At 46.3% G+C, this 16,614-nt stretch overlaps 1 protein-coding gene across 1 annotated transcript; it reads right to left on the reverse strand.

The window, feature by feature from the left end:
- Positions 1-10,557: 10,557 nt before the first annotated feature.
- On the reverse strand, positions 10,558-12,830 carry Mfsd5 (major facilitator superfamily domain containing 5). The gene is made up of 2 exons (XM_041646038.1): positions 12,676-12,830; positions 10,558-12,132 (listed from the first exon to the last, which is right to left on the reverse strand). The coding sequence occupies exon 2, from the start codon at positions 12,112-12,114 to the stop codon at positions 10,762-10,764; it is 1,353 nt and encodes a 450-aa protein (XP_041501972.1). The 5' UTR covers positions 12,115-12,132; positions 12,676-12,830; the 3' UTR covers positions 10,558-10,761.
- Positions 12,831-16,614: the final 3,784 nt, after the last annotated feature.

The following is a 16,614-nucleotide window of genomic DNA, read 5'->3' on the forward strand; positions in this document are numbered from 1 at the left end:
GAGTTGTAGTTTACCAGCTGCGCTGTCACGTGAAACCTGGCGGGGCGGGGTTCCGCTCTGTACCGGAAGGCCTCTGGAACACCCAGGTAGTTCCTTTCCTCCCGCCCCTCCAAGTCTGGGATGAGTTTTCTAACTACAGCCGGCTATAGTCGCTTCGCTCTCGGAATGGCCAACCGCTACCTCCTTCTTGCCTTTATCTCCCGAGCTCAGGCAGGATTTTAAACTTCAAGAGGATTAAAATACTAGGAAATCCTCATGACTTGTTACTAGGGAGGAAAAGGGTTTAGTAACCTTCCATGTTGAACCGGGTCTCACTGCGTGAGTCCTGGCTAACATGGACCGGGCTCTGTAGACCTGTAGACCAGGCTGGCCTCTCTGCCTCGGAAGTGCTGGTATTAAAGATGTGCCCACTTTTATATAGCTCAGGCTGAACTCTTGTCTCAGACTCTCCTGTAAGAATTTTCTAAAAAAAAAAAACAAAAAAAAACTAATATATATTAATTTTTTTTTTTTTTTTTTTTTTGGTCCAGGGTTTCTCTGTGTAGCCCTGACTGCCCTAAAACTATCTCTGTAGACCAGGCTGGCATTGAATTTACAGATATTTGCCTGCCTCTGCCTCCTTAGTGCCAGGATTAAAGGTGTATGCTGCCATCACCCGTAATAAAGTAAAATAAAATAATTATTATTATTTTGGTTTTTTGGGACAGGGTTTCGCTGTAGCTTTGGGTCCTGTTCTGGAACTAGCTCTTATAGACCAGGCTGGCCTTAAACTCACAGAGATCCACCAATGCCCGGCTAATAAAATTAATTTTTAAAAAAAATAATATGTGTTTTTTTTCTACAAGTTCATTACAAGGTGGGCCTGTTAAGGCACACCAATAATCCCAGATACTGGGGAGCCTGAGGCAGGAGGATCTCTAGTTCAAAGCCTGCCTGAACTACGGAGTGAGTTCAAGGTTATCAGTATGAGCAACTTTATTTTCAAAATAAAAAGTAGGAGGGGGCTGGAGAGATGGCTCAGTGGTTAAGAGCATTGCCTGCTCTTCCAAAGGTCCTGAGTTCAATTCCCAGCAACCACATGGTGGCTCACAACCATCTGTAGTGAGGTCTGGTGACCTCTTCTGGCCTGCAGACATACACACAGACAGAATATTGTATACATAATAAATAAATAAAAAAAATAAAATAAAAAGTAGGAAAACCGGAGAGATGGCTCAACAGTTAAGAGCATTTGCTTTTCTCGTTCCCAGCATCCACATGAAGGCTCACAAACGACCTGGCCCTGAATTGTCTTTGGACCCCTTCTGGCACTAGACACATCTGGTCCACATATGTACATACAGACAAATAACGCATGAAAAAGTGGGGAGTGGTGGCGCACACCTTTAATCCCAACACTGGAAGGCAGAGCCCGGAGGGTCTCTGTGAGTTCCAGGCCAGCCTGGTGTACAAGAGCTAGTTCCAGGACAGGCACCAAAAACTACAGGGAAACCCTGTCTCAAAGAAAAAAAATTGACTCAGGTAATTTATTTATTTATTGTGTATGTATTCATAGGGAGCCATGGGTGTGCATGGAGGACAGAGAACAGATACCAGCTTGTAGAAGTCTGTTTTTTCTCTCTCAACTATGTGGGTTCTGGGGCTGGAACTCAGGTCATCAGGCTTGGCAGCAGGAATCCTCAACTTCTGAGCTATCTTACCAGCCCTAATCATGGACTTTAATTTTGCATCTGAATCCTAAGTATAAAAAGAGGCAGCGCAAAGCCGGGCGGTGGTGGCGCACGCCTTTAATCCCAGCACTTGGGAGGCAGAGGCAGGAGGATCTTTGTGAGTTCAAGACCAGCCTGGTCTACAAGAGCTAGTTCCAGGACAGGCTCCAAAACCACAGAGAAACCCTGTCTCGAAAAACAAACAAACAAAAAAAGAGGCAGCGCAAGATAGTGGAAAGAATTTTGAACTTGAGACTGGGTAATGGAGCTAGAGTCTAGTCCCAACTTCATTTGTCTGGTCTTTATAAAAAGGGGTACAAACTGGGTACCTGCAATCCCAGCACTGAAAGTAGGTGGGTCTCTGTGAGTTTGCGGCCAAGTCCAGGCTAGCCAGAGCTACGTAGAGATATACTGAGTTAGTCCCAGCTCAAAAAAAAAAAAAAAAGGAGGATGGGGGAACATAATGGAGCTGGAGAGATGCTCAGTGGTTAAGAGGAGCACTTCGTTGTTCTTACAGAGGATCTGGTTCCTCTGCTGATTCCACACGGAGCTCAAAACCATTTGTAACTCTAGTTCCAGGGAATCTGATGTCTCTTCTGACCTCCTTGGGCTCCTGAACACGTGTTGCATGCATGTATACATTCAGAAACACACATACATAAAAGGGGGAGGGGACCAGGGATACAGGCAAGTGTATTTAATGAAATACTTAGGGTTACATCCTGTAACGGTGAACACTCTGGAAGTGCTTCGGATTTCAGTGGATTTCAGATTTTAGAAATTTTCTGTGTGTGTAGCATATCCATATACATATTTATATACATTCACACATATATTATGTATTGGAGACAGGACCCAATTTAAATACACAGATTTCTTTGTCGTTTTAAGACAAGGTCTCATATAACTAGACCATCCTAGAACTTGCTTCTGTATCCAACCCCTAAGTACGGATTGTAGGCCTGGAGCATCACACTTAGTTTAATTACAGAATTTATATATTTAATTATCTGTAGTGCAATCGGTTACACCTAGGTACCACTAAGTTATACATCCATTTCCAACAAAACAATATGGGTTTGTTTTGTTTAGTTTTTCAAGACAGGGTTTCTCTGTGTTAATAGTCTTGACTGTCCTGGAACTCACTCTGTAGACCAGGTTGGTCTCGAACTCTCAGAGATTTGCATACCACTGCCTCCCAAGTGCTGGAATTAAAAGTGTGAGCCGCCACACCCAGCTCAAAACAATATTATTTATTTATTTTGTATACAATATTCTGTCTGCATGTATGCCTGCAGGGCAGAAGAGGGCACCAGACCCCATTACAGATGGTTGTGAGCCACCATGTGTTTGCTGGGAATTGAACTCAGGAACTTTGGAAGAGCTGGCAGTGCTCTTAACCTCTGAGCCATCTCTCCAGCCCCTCAAAACAATATTTTTAATGAATCTTTTATTTGTTTGTTTGTTTGACAGGGTCTCTCTACATAGCCCTGCCTATCCATCCCAGTATAACCCAGTTTTTCTTTTAAAAATCACTGGATCCAGCACTTGGGACGCAGAGGCAAAGTTCAATGCCAGCATGGTTTACAAAGCAAGATCCAAGACAGTCAGGTCCACATGATGATATCCTGTCTCAATTAATTAAAATCAATAATTTCCAGGTGTGGTGGCACACACATTTAATCCCAGTGCTTGGGAGGCAGAGGCAAGCAGATTACTGAGTTTGAGGTTAGGTTGGACTACATAGTGATTTCCAGGCCAGCCAACGGTATGTAATAATACTATCTAAAAAAAATAATAATAATAGCACATGCCTTTAATCCCAGCACTTAGGAGGCAGAAGCAGGTGAATCTCTTAGTTTGAGGCTACACTGATCTATAGAGGGAGTTCCAGGACAGAGAAATCTTGTTACGGATATTACTTTAACCGGGCAAAGAGGCATTGCATTTGTTTACTGCTGCATTTGTTTTAGGATGTGAAGATGTGTTGCTGTTTTTACCTTGTTTTCCTAAGGCATCTGATTGATCTCATAAAAAGCTGAATGGCCAATAGCTAGGCAGGAGGGATAGGCAGGGCTGGTGGGCAGAAAGAATAAGTACGAGAAGAAAAAAGGGAGAGAAGAGAATGAGGGAGAAGAAGAGGAAGATGTCTGGGGCCAGCCAGCCAGCCATGGAGTAGAACATACACAATGAAAGAAAGGTAAAAAGCTCCAAGTCAAAACGTAGAAACAGGCAGAGAAACAGGTTAAAATAAGTTATAAGAGCTAGTGAGACAAGCATAAGGTAAGGCCAAGCAGTCATAATTTTTTTGTTTCTGGACTTTTGGGACAGGGTTTCTCTGTAGCTTTGGAGCTTGTCCTCGCACTCTTTTTGTAGATCAGGCTAGCCTCGAACTCAGAGACCCACCTGTTCCCAAGTGCAGAGATTAAAGGCATGTACCACGACTCGCCTGGCTTTTATCCTTTTTGGGGGGGGGGAATTCATAATGAATAATAAGTCTCCATGTTATGATGTGGGAGCTGGTTAGTTTTTCTGTCTCAAAAAAACCAAAAAAAAACCCAAAAACAAATAAAAAACTGACAAATAAAGGAAGGGTGAAATGATGTAATAATAAGATCATAATAATTAGTGGGGCTGCAGTGGTGGCTCAGCAGTTAAGGAGCACCTCCTTCTCTTCCAGTGGACCTGGGTTCAGTTCCTAGCACACATGAGCGTTCACAACCATCAGCAACTCCAGTTCCAGAGGTTTTGATGACCTCTTCTGACCTACTTGGGCACACATGTGGTATACATACATATATAAAAGCAAAATACTTATACACACATAAAATAAAAAAATCTAAAAAAATTAAATACAACTTTTAAAAAAAATGTATTTTTACATGCATTGGTGTTTTACTTGCATGTGTGTCTGTGTGAGGGTGTTGGATCCTCTAGGGACTGGTGTTACAGACAGTTGTGAGCTGCCATGTAGGTGCTGGGAATTGAACCCAGGTCCTCTAGAAGAGCAGCCAGTTGCTCTTAACTGCTGAGCCATCTCTCAAGCCCCTTAAACACATCTTTAAAAATTAAGTTAAAAAGTAATGTAATCCAGCCGGGCGGTGGTGGCGCACGCCTTTAATCCCAGCACTCGGGAGGCAGAGGCAGGCGGATCTCTGTGAGTTCGAGACCAGCCTGGTCTACAAGAGCTAGTTCCAGGACAGGCTCCAAAACCACAGAGAAACCCTGTCTCGAAAAACAAAACAAAACAAAACAAAAAAAAAAAAAGTAACGTAATCCAATGGAGCAGCAGACTGCCAAAATACATTTACCGTGGGCATATCTGATGTTGACCTTCTGACACTTGGTCACTTAACTCATAACTTTCTGTTTAATGACAGACCACAGATATGACAGGAGCCCCTAAGGTTTGTCATCTATTGACTTTATGCCCATCTAATTTTGTATGTACACTCTATGACGTTCACACAATGATGAGATCAGCTAGCAAGACTTACTCAGAATGTGTCCAATCAAATAACATTAATTGCTTAAAGCAACAATACTGCTATAGCAATATAAATGTGTTTTAATAAAGCATTTACATGTTTATCATTACATATTTATATTAAATATTCAATTCTGTATTCTCATTTGACCTTTACAAGGAGCCTATAAAATTTTGATGTTCTGGGTATTTTGTTTGTCTGAGACAAGATTTCCTTACACAACCCAGGTTGGCCTTGAATTTCTGGCAATCCTCCTGCCTCTGCTTCTGAAGTACTAGAATCACAGGCCTATATCATCACACTCATAATTTTCTTAAAAACTGCCTGCCTTGGTGACACACATGGGCAAATCTACCAGTCCAGAGGCAGAGACAGAACGATCACAAGTTCAAGCCTAGCCAGGGTTAAAGAGTGAGACCTTCTCTCCAAAACAAAAGGCAGGTTTGGGGTGGTGATACACATCTTTAATCCCAGCACTGGGGAGGCAGAGGTAGCATATCTCTTTAAGTTCCAGGCCAGCCACAGCTAAATAAGAAAAAAAAAAACCTTAGGAGGGGCTGGAGAGACGGCACAGAGGTTAAGAACACTGGCTGCTCTTCCAAAGGTCCTGAGTTCAATTCCCAGCAAGTACATGGTGGCTCACAACCATGTATAGTGAGATCTGGTGTCCTCTTCTGGCCTGCAGGCATATATGCTGGCAGAACATTGACCATAATCTTTAAAAAACAAAACAAAAAACCCAGAGTAGGGCTGGAGAGCTGGCTCAGAGGCTAAGAGCACGGACTGCTCTTCTTGAGGTCCTGAGTTCAATTCCCAGCAACCACATCACATGGTGGCTCACAACTATCTGTAATGAGATCTGGTGCCCTCTTCTGGTGTGCAGGGATATATGCAGACAGAAAGCTGTATACATAATTAATAAATAAAAAAAAAACTTAAAAAAAAAAACCCAGAGTATCTTTGTGTAGCCTTGGCTGCCCTGGAACTTGCTCTGTAGACCAGACTGGCCTTGATTTCACAGAGATCCACCTGCCTCTGCCTCTGAAGTGCTGGGATTAAAGGCAGATGGTGCACACCTTTGAATCCTAGTACTTGGAGAGCAGACACAGGTGGAGCTCTGTGAGTTTAAGGCCTTGGCCCAAACAATAATAAAACAGAGGAGAATGGAGACAGAGAGATTGGGGGGAGGGGCGAAGGAGAATCACAGGGTTGAGTTATGAGAAGAGCACTGGGGAATGGGACGCACGCCCTTGACCGTCAACTAGTCCTTGGAACCGATTACTCCCTCTTTGTCCACGTGGTTCTATGAGATGCTCCTCTTCTCTCCTCAGGACCATTTAAAAGCCATAGAAAAGCATTATGTGTCTGGCTGTGTGAAAATGCGCAAAGGTTCTAGAAGGAAGATTGTGGTTGGTATCACGTCTGACCCCAAGCTGACCTTCCCACTTGAGGAAGAGGAAAGGATTCAAGTGGAATATACTGAGACTCAGCTGCACACATACACCCAAGGCAGAAGGTCACTTGGATAGCCTGATTCTTCCATCTGGGCTGGGACCAAGAGTAAACACTGCTGGGAATCCCCCAGCCCTTGGGACAGGCTGGAAAGCTCTGCATCCCTCACAGCCCATCCACTCACTCTCATTCCCCAATGAGAAACGCAGCTGCATTAGAAAAGTCGAGAACTAAAATGTAAAAACAAACAGCTAAGGCTGGGATGCATTTCAGTAGCAGGGCACTTGCTCGGGACGTCAGTACGTGTGAAGCCCTGGTTCAGACTCCGGCACTGAAGTTAATCAAACACTTATGTAGTACTTAAAGTGCGGGCCAAGTGCTATCTGCAGGCTTAAGCACAGCAATTCATTCAGTTTTCTAAGAGCTCTAGGGTAGAAACCATGTTGTCCTTCCCATTTCACAGGTAAGGAAACTGAGGTAGGAACCAGAGGAACCAGATTTGGACCAGAGAGCTGGGTCTGGATGCTATTATTTTGTTGTTATTGCTGTTGTTTTGAGAGGCCCAGGCTGGCCTTCAACTTGCTTTATAGCTAAAGATGGCCTTGAACTCCTGACCCTCCAACCCACACCTCTTGAGTGTTGGGATTGTAGACTTGTGCTACTTTACCTAAGTTTTTTTTTAACTTATTATTTGTTTTTTTCAAACATTTATTTAATATGTATACAGTGTTCTGTCTGCATGTATACTTGCATGCCAGAAGGCATCAAATCTCATTATAGCTGGTTGTGGTTGTGAAAATTGAACTCAGGACCTCTGGAAGAGGAGCCTTAACTCTGCATCATCTCTCCAGCCCCACCTAAGATTTTCTTTTCTTTTTTTCTTTTTTCTTTTGAGTAAGGGTCTTGCTGTGTAGCCCAGACTACCTTTAAGTTTGTTATGCAGCTTTAACGTGACCTTGTACTTTTGCTCCCAATGCTCAGCTTCCCAAGTTCTGGGAGTACAGGCTTGAACGCCCATGCAAAGGATCAGTTAACCAACTGTGCAGCCTCAAACAGCATGCCTATGTGGGCATCAATATCTACATATGAACTATTATTAAGGATCGGATCGCAGAGCCTAAAAGCTCTCACCCTGGTCTATCTCTGGGGACAAAGCTTGGGATGAAGAGCAAGGCTGGAGACTAAAACCCAAGCAGGTGAAAACCCAGTGGACATAAGCAGTGTGTGTCTCACGGCAGGGTCACCGGGCTGGTAACAAGAAGCAAGCTTTACTCTGTTTACACTCACTTGCTACATGACTTTTTTCCCCCCAAGACAGGGTTTCTCTGTGTAGCTTTGGAATCTGTCCTGGAACTCACTCTGTAGACGAGGCTGGCCTCAAACCCACAGACATCAGTCTGCCTCTGCCTCCCAGAATTACAGGTGTGGCCACCACTGCCTGGCTTTGTTAGTCAAGAACTCCATTTACATGGATTTTCCTCTCAAGTTTAGGAAATAAAATCACTAGCAATACAATGCACTGCACATAGTAGGTACTCAGTTAAAAAATGTTCACAGTAAGCCGGGCGGTGGTGGCGCACGCCTTTAATCCCAGCACTCGGGAGGCAGAGGCAGGCGGATCTCTGTGAGTTCGAGACCAGCCTGGTCTACAAGAGCTAGTTCCAGGACAGGCTCCAAAACCACAGAGAAACCCTGTCTCGAAAAACCAAAAAAAAAAAAAAAAAAAAAAATGTTCACAGTGATAGCAACAATTCTAAGCTGCCCTAAGAGCTTCGCACAGAGTGGGACAGGGAAGAATACACCTAGACCTGACCCTTTGAAATGAGCTCACCAAGGACAAAAGCAAAGGAACTTCCTAGTCTCCCTTTCCCTTGCATTCTTTTTTTTTTAATATTTATTTATTATGGATACAATATTCTGTTTGCCTATATGCCTACAGGCTAGAAGAGGGCACCAGACCCCATTACAGATGGTTGTGAGCCACCATGTGGTTGCTGGGAATCGAACTCAGGTCCTTTGGAAGAGCACGCAATGCTCTTAACCGCTGAGCCATCTCTCCAGCCCCTCCCTTGCATTCTTATCATTTAAAAATATAAGCCCAGGGGCTGGAGAGATGGCCCAGTGGTTAAGAGCACTGACTGCTCTTCCAGAGGACCTGGGTTCAATTCCCAGCAACCACACGGCAGCTAACAACTGTCTGTAACTCCAGTTCCAGGGGACCCAAAACCCATGCAAAACTCCAATGTATATAAGAATAAATACATTTTTAAAAAATGAGCCCAACCCCCATCATAGGTCTGTCAGTAAGTACTACTGTCATTTATAAAACAAGCCACTAGCTATGCATGGACATCTGTAACTCCACGCGGCCACCTGAGACTTCATGGCTAGGCTGCTCTATAGATTCAGGTTCAGGCCAGACAGGACTGCACAGTGAGACCCTTGTCTCAAAAACAGAAACCAACAACAAAACCAAATCATGAGCTAAGCTCTAGATTCTCTGTATTCTAATAGGTTTCTGCATGGGCCACTCTTGACTATGGGAGGTAAACTCTTTCTTCTCCACACACACACTGGGCACGGGCACTTGTGTGTATATATGCAGAGGCTCGAGTGAATGAGATGTTTTCCTCCCACCCTCAAGAGATCACAATATGACGGGAAAAGACAGAATGTCTACAGATAACTATAAAATGCATCATGGTCCAGTTCAATAGGCAGAAAGAGGAAGTTAAATTATTGCAACAGACTTTCTTTAGCCTCAAGATGATGGGGGCAGTATGGGGGGGATAATGATGGTACCTGCTTTTGTACTTACCCTCAACTTCCACAGCCTGGGTGGGAAGACATTGCCTTTTTCTGCTGAGTGGGCATTTGAGACTGGTCCATTTCCCCAGCCCCCTGCTGCAGAAACTCCACCATCAGCTTATGCTATTTCTCCACACAGGCTGGTACTTACAGGATTTGGAACATCCTGAATTCTTCTAAGACCCAAGGAAAAGTAATTAATTCCTTTCCAGAATATGTGGGTCCCCCATGCCCATCTCAAGCACATTCCAGGACACACCCCTGAGGCACTCTCCCTCCATCCCCACCCTTTTTAAAGTAGCCTCCATTTCCCTTGGGAAGCCCAGGTTTTGCTGGGAGGAGGAAAGACAGATACAATCAGAGGCGAGGCAGGGAGGGGCCCACAAAACTGGTGTTCCCACTGGTACTATTTCCTGCCCTGATGACTTGATAGTCTTCACCCAGGTTGGGTGGGGAAGAATCAGGTACAGACAAGATGTCCCTGTCCCTCAGCCCTTTCCACTCTTTTCTTGGTGGCCCTTTGCTTATGTTCCAAGGAGGGACACAGGACCTATATGCCTAGATGGCCCTGGACAAATGGGGCATTTGTAGCCACAAAGCAGAAGGCAGGCAGGCATGCATGTTCAGAACGGGAAAGAACTTAGTTTATTCTAACAGGGCGGTCACTGCAGTAGAGCAGCCCAAACCCCTGGAATCTTTGTTCAATGGCCTGATACACAGGGCACTGACCACATGCTCAAAGGCCATCTTCCCCTTCGCAGCTCGAGAGACGGCTCAGTGGTTATGATGATGAGAGGGCTGCATGTAATCATGAGGACTAGAGCTCAGATCTCAGCATCCTGCACACGCCTGTGACCCCAGCTTCAAGAGCTCATCTTCCCCTGCATGTGGACCACTGGGGAGGGCACCTGGCACAGTCAAGAAGATGGAGGATTTCTGCCCAGTTCTGCTGAGAAGCACTTCACAGTTCTGGTTGACTGGAAACAGACTTGAAGATGTCAGGAATAAAGGGTGGTTGCTAGTAATCCCACGTCTACCCCAAAATCTCCAGTTGCCCCCTCACCAGAAACTGAGGTGGGTACAGTAAATCAAATCAACGATCCATTAAAAGTGTTTATTTTTATACGGCGAGGAGGAAAGGAATAACACAGTCAACTTTTGGCACCTTTCTAGTCCATCACCCCCATGTCCTTCCCAATACAAAGCACTGGCAAGAGGGGCTCCCGGACAGAGTCACAAAGTGAGTCGTACAGCTGGGTAGGTGGGATTCAAGAGTCCATCCCCGACCCCTTGTCCTGGAAGCTTCAAAGCTCAGGGGCATAGGGTTCCCCTGTGGGCGAGGGCACCCGCAACTCAGCATCGTGTCTCACTACCGTGAAGAGTCCCACTACTGCCAACAGAGCCATCACCATGACAGCAGAACAGATGCTGAACATATTCCTAGTGCCAGTTTTTCGATCACTGTCATGGAGGACAAGGAGCCCCAGACAGGCCAATAAGTGCAGGGGCACTCGGAACCAGTTGAGAACACCAGCCTGCTCTGTCTCTGGGATCACCTTTCTTCGAAGGAAGCTCATGCTGGGGAAGTAGAGCCCACAGGCCAACTCAATAAGTAGAAAAGCAATGAAGGATTCCACAGGATTTTCTTGGCCAGGGCTGGTAGAGAAAGTCAACATAAAGAGAGAGAAGACGACGATGAGGACAGCAAGGGAAAGTAGGTGCATGGGTTGAAGGTGGTACCTCTTGGAGGTAGCGATGCGGTACAGGGAAGAGCCCAGCAGACTGGCAGCCATGAAGCTGGAGAACACAATGCCCAGCGGGGCCCCGTGTGGATCCAGCACAGGTGTCCAGAGGAAGACAAAGATGAAAATGACACTCTCAAACAGGGCTTGTATGGTGCCCAGCAGCAACACGCGGCGGTCGGACAGCAGGCAGCGCAGGCCTCCAGCACAGGTCTTGGAGAAGGCACGCTGACGGTCATAATTCTCTCCCCAGTTACGAAGGGCCAAGGCCCCTGCCAGAGCCAGAAGAGGGATAGCAGCCACAAAGGGTGCCACGGGCCCCAGTCCCATCCAACTAGCCACAGCCTCAGCCGCCACACCTGCTGCCACAGCCAGCACATGGTTCCAGAAGGCGGCTCGGGCAAAGGTAGCCGGGATCCACTCGGCAGGGAAGTCATGACGCTCCACATGCTCATGGATGTACCAGGCCTCAAAGGCTGAGAAGAGCAGAGCAGTTGACAGCCCACCAAGGGCTCGACCCACCAGCAGCACAAAGTAGTCTTGAGAAAGCTTGGTTAAGCAACACAGAGAGTAAGTGAGGGAGAAAAGGACACAAGACTTCTTACGACCCAGCCAATCCACAAGGGAGGAGGCCACCAGGCCAAAGAGGACTGTGGAGGCAAGGCCACAAACGTAGAGGATGGCAATCTGACCCTCCAGGAAGTGGTAATGCTGATAGAGTTTATACAGGTAGGGGGCTTGGAGCCAATCTGCTGCCAGGGCCAGAAAGTAGACTTGATAGAAGTCTAGTTGAAACTGAAGGAAGGAGGGGTTGCTGCAAGCCCTTCCAGGGGGCTTGGCTCGGCATCTTGACAGCTCCAGGCCCAGGCAGGAGGCCAGGAGGCCCACGAAAGACAAATAGGCAGTCACCAGCATGGTGGGCCCCCGGACGACCTGGGGAGAGAACGTTGGTCATAGTCACATCCATAATCCAGGTGGCACAGTCAAGGGGTTGGGTGTCTAAGCAGCAGGCAGCTCCACCCAACTCTGTGTCAGTTCCACTCCCCCAGAGCTCAGACCGGAGGGACCAGTCGAGTGGGTGGGAGGAGTGGTTGTCTCCTAGGACTCTGTGGGGCAGGGAGATGGGGGAGAGGCCAGGCACTCGCCCCACCCTGGCCTGGCACTACTGCAAAATGGGGCTCCTTTCAGTAATCCCGGTCCCGCAGGTTCTAAAGGGGCTGCTGCCCTTCTCCATGATAGCTCCTGTACGTTTCTTCTGTTACCTCCCATTCTCACTGATAAGCCAGTTTTGGAGCTCGATGTTTCCACATCTAACCCGAGCATCCCTTCCGCCCGCGCGGGCCTCCCCAAGTGCTTCACGGTCACGCGCGTGCATGGCAGGTTCCCCCGACTCTAGGTCACGCGAACTCCCTGCGCCCCCTAGCCCCAGCCTAGCGTCCCCTCACCCGCTGGCGCTTCGCCCGGCCTCCGTCTCACCTGCTGCCCCGGTCTGCGGGGACGCTCCGGACACGTCCGGCTCCAGGCCGCCGGGCCGCCCTCCCCGCACTGGCTCCGGCTCCGTTCGGGTTCCAGCAGCGCGCCCGCCCCTCAGAGCCTGCTTCCGGGAGCCGGGCTGGCCCGTGGCCGCCGCCATGATGGCCCCGTCACGTGACGGGGGCGCGGCGCCGAAGCCCCGCCCCTCCATCCTGCCCCCGCCCTGGAGCCCGAATTGCAGTGGGGAAGGGGTTAGCGGAGAGGCCGGCGGCTCCTGGTGGCGTTGTGTCCGGTGCCATTGACTCCTCCACCTCGCAGATACCCGCGGGGCCATCCCAGATGAAAACGTATTTTGTCTGTTTTCCTCCACGCGGTACCTCGGAAGGAGGCTGGCGGTCCCTCCGAGCCAGCGGCTGCCCTAAGCCGAGGCTATCCAGGGTTTGCATCTCCGATAATGACCTCCCGGCCAGCAGTCAGTGTTGTCCAGACACCTGAGGGAGGCAGTGTGGTGTAAAGAACTTGGACTCCGGCTGCACGTAGATTGAGGTTCCAGGTTTACCCTTCACTTTACTAGCTTAGCCAAGCTTCCTTACTTCTTTGTGTGAACTCATAGGAAAGCAGTGCCCAAATGAGGAAGGCTAAACGTTCAGTGGCAGCATAAAATAAAAAACTTCAGTCCTTGAGCTCAACTCCCACTTCCTGCTTCCTAGAAACTGCTTTATCTTGGGATGTTTGTTAAATTTTCTTCAGCCTCAATATTATGCCCTGGAGACCCTCCAGTGGCTTGCCTTTTCCCTGAGGATGGAAGTCAAATTTTTCTAATGGTGTACAGATACATCTGTCCCGGGGCTTCTTGCTACTTCCATGACTTCATACTCTATCAATCACCCTGCCTACTGCTCTGTCTACACTTCCTCCCACCTGGGCCTCTGCACACTGCTTCCTGCAAGGTTCGGCGACAAGATATTTACCTTTTTTTTTTCCGCCTCCAGTTTTCTTTTCTTTTTTTTTTTTTTAAATATTTATTTACTTATTATGTATACAATATTCTGTCTGTGTGTATGTCTACAGGCCAGAAGAGGGCACCAGACCTCATTACAGATGGTTGTGAGCTACCATGTGGTTGCCGGGAATTGAACTCAGGACCTTTGGAAGAGCAGGCAATGCTCTTAACCACTGAGCCATCTCTCCAGCCATTTCTTTTCAAATGTCATGTTATTAGAGAAGACTTCCTACCATGATATGGTGGCTCATATAATACTTGTACTTGTGTACTTGGAAGGCTTAGGCAGGAGAATTACTGAGAGTTTAAAACCAACTTGGGTTACATAGTAAATTCCAGGACTTGACTAGAATGAGAATCTGTCTCAAAAAAATAAATTAATAATAGTAATTATTATTATTAGCTAGAGAGAATGTTCAAAGATTAACGGATTAAGAGCACTTGCTGTTCTTGCAGAGGACTAGAATTTGGTTCCCAGTACGTGATTCAGACCCCCCTGTACCTCCAGCTCCAGGGGATCTGACTGGCCTATTCTGACGGGTAACAGTATCTGCAGGAGAGTAGTATGTGTGCAATCACTTAGGCCCACACGCATACCCATAAAAAAGTCAATACTTCTAAAAAATATATTATTCTTATTATTTTGGTTTGTTGAGACAGAATTTCTCTGTGTAACAGCCCTGACTGTCCTGAAACCCACTCTGTAGTCCAGGCTGGCCTTCTGTTAAGTATGTAGTCAGAATTAATCTTGAACTTCCATCCTTCGTGCCTCCACCTCCCAAGTCCTTGGATTTCATTCAGCACTGCGAGCCCCATGCTCTGCTTTCCTTCTTTGCTTCTTTCTCTCCATAGCATTTAACACCATCTGGTGGACGGAATTTTCTATTTGTGTATTATGTTACTTCTTCTCCTTATAGATTTGTATTTCTTTCCTCCATCTATATTCCCAATACCTAAAGCAACCGTTGGTAATGTAATAAATACTCTATAATTATTCACAGACAATTATCAAATGAATTCATAATTTAATCCATGTAAATTACTGTAGAAAGTCCTGGTCCAAGTTAACAGTTAATATTTATCAAGTAATTATTATATACCCATTCTCTGAGTATATACACTTGTCGTTTAAATTTTTATTTATTATTTTTATTTATATGTATGTATGTGTATGAGGCTTCAGGAGTTTGTGTGCCACTTGTGTGTGGGTACCTTTGGAGGCCAGAAGGTTTTGGATTCCCTGGAACTGGATTGCCTGATGTGGGTGCTGGGAACCAAACCCATGTCCCCTGTAAAAGAGAGGTAAGTGCTCTTGACCTCTGAGACATCTGGCGAGGTCTGTGCAGTACTACCTGTTTCAGCGGGCAGTGTACTTGCCTCATATGCCTGAAGGATATATGTGTGTGTGTATGCACTCATATATGTGCATATATGATTTTATGTATATGGGTATTTTGTTATGCATGCATATCTGTGTACCATGTACATACAGTGCCCACAAAGTTCAGAAAAGGGTGTCAGATAAATCAAACCTAGGAACTCTGAAAGAGCAGCTAATGCTCTTAACCACTGAGCCATCTGTCCTCTGTATTGGTTTTTTCAGGGGGAGGGAGGGAGGACAGGGTCTCAGTCTGTAACCTTGGCTGGTCTGGAACTTGCAGTGTAGACAGGCTAGTCTCAAGTCTTAGGCACCTGCCACTGCACCCTGAAATGACTGGCTGTAAAAATTAATTAGCTGCCAGGGGTGGTGGCGCATGCCTTTAATCCAGCATCAGGAGGCAGAGAAGGCAGATCTCTGAGTTCTAGGCCACAGTGGTCTACAGAGTGAGTTCCAGGACAGCCAGAGCTGTACAGAGAAACTCTGTCTCAAAAGCAAAACCAAAAAACCAAAATGAAACAAAGCTTTAATTAGTTGATTAATTTTAAGCAGGGTACCAACTGTCCCCAGACTGTCCCCAGACTGTCCTGTGTCGGCCGCTCCAGTGCCGGCTGCAGGAGCCACCATGCCTGCCTCTTTCTTTTAGTGTCTATGTATTTATTTATTTTTATTTTATGTGTATGGGTGTTTTGCCTATGTATATGTCTGTATACTATATACTCAGTGCTTGTACAGACCATAAGAAGGTGTCGGATCCCCTGGAACTTGAGTTACAGACAGCTGTTTCCTATGTGAGGCCGGTCTACAGATCAAGTTCCAGGACAGCCAGAGCTACATAGGAAAATTCTATCTGGAAAAACCTAAAATAATAATAATAATAGAAAGATTTTTTTTAAAAAAAACTTTTTTTTATTTAACTTTATTATGTTCATTGGTGTGAAGGTGTCAGATCTCATGGAACTGCATTTTCAGACAGTTGTGAGCTGCCATGTGGGTGCTGGGAATCGAACCCGGGTCCTCTGGAAGAGCAGTCAGTGCTCTTAACCGCTGAGCCATCTCTCCAGCCCCAATAGAAAGATTTATTAGCCAGGCATGATGGCTTGGTGGCTTGGGAGGCAGAGGCAGGCAGATCTCTGAGTTTGAGGCCAACCTGGACAACATAGTAAATTCCAGGACAGCCAGGGCTACACAGGCAAATCCTTTCTCAAAATAAAAACAAAACATCAACAAAAGCCAGAGATGTATTTATTTTGACTTTATGTGTGCTTGTATGTATGTTTATATACCCACCATAGGCATGTAGTTCCCTCAGGGGCCAGAAGAGGGTGTCAGCACCTCTGGATCTAGGTTACAGAAGGTTGTGACTCCATGTGGGGCCTGGTAACTAACTATAAGAGTAGTGTGAGCTCCCAACCACTGTGCAAACTCCCTAGCCCCTATATTATTTTAGATTATTGTAGCATCTGTTCAAAATATGTATACTCTGAAGGTTGCTATGACCCCTTGGACTGTGAAGTACAACCGCAAAAGATCTTAGGAAATTTGCTAGCAGGTAACTGGA

The sequence above is a fragment of the Microtus oregoni genome, unplaced genomic scaffold, assembly GCF_018167655.1.
Source record: "Microtus oregoni isolate MIOR12 unplaced genomic scaffold, Mior012 000118F_ref0000498, whole genome shotgun sequence".
NCBI lineage: Eukaryota > Metazoa > Chordata > Mammalia > Rodentia > Cricetidae > Microtus > Microtus oregoni.

Bases quoted from the DNA above. Each gene is read 5' to 3' on its own strand.
- Mfsd5 (XM_041646038.1), bottom strand. From the start codon at position 12,114: ATGCTGGTGACTGCCTATTTGTCTTTCGTGGGCCTCCTGGCCTCCTGC.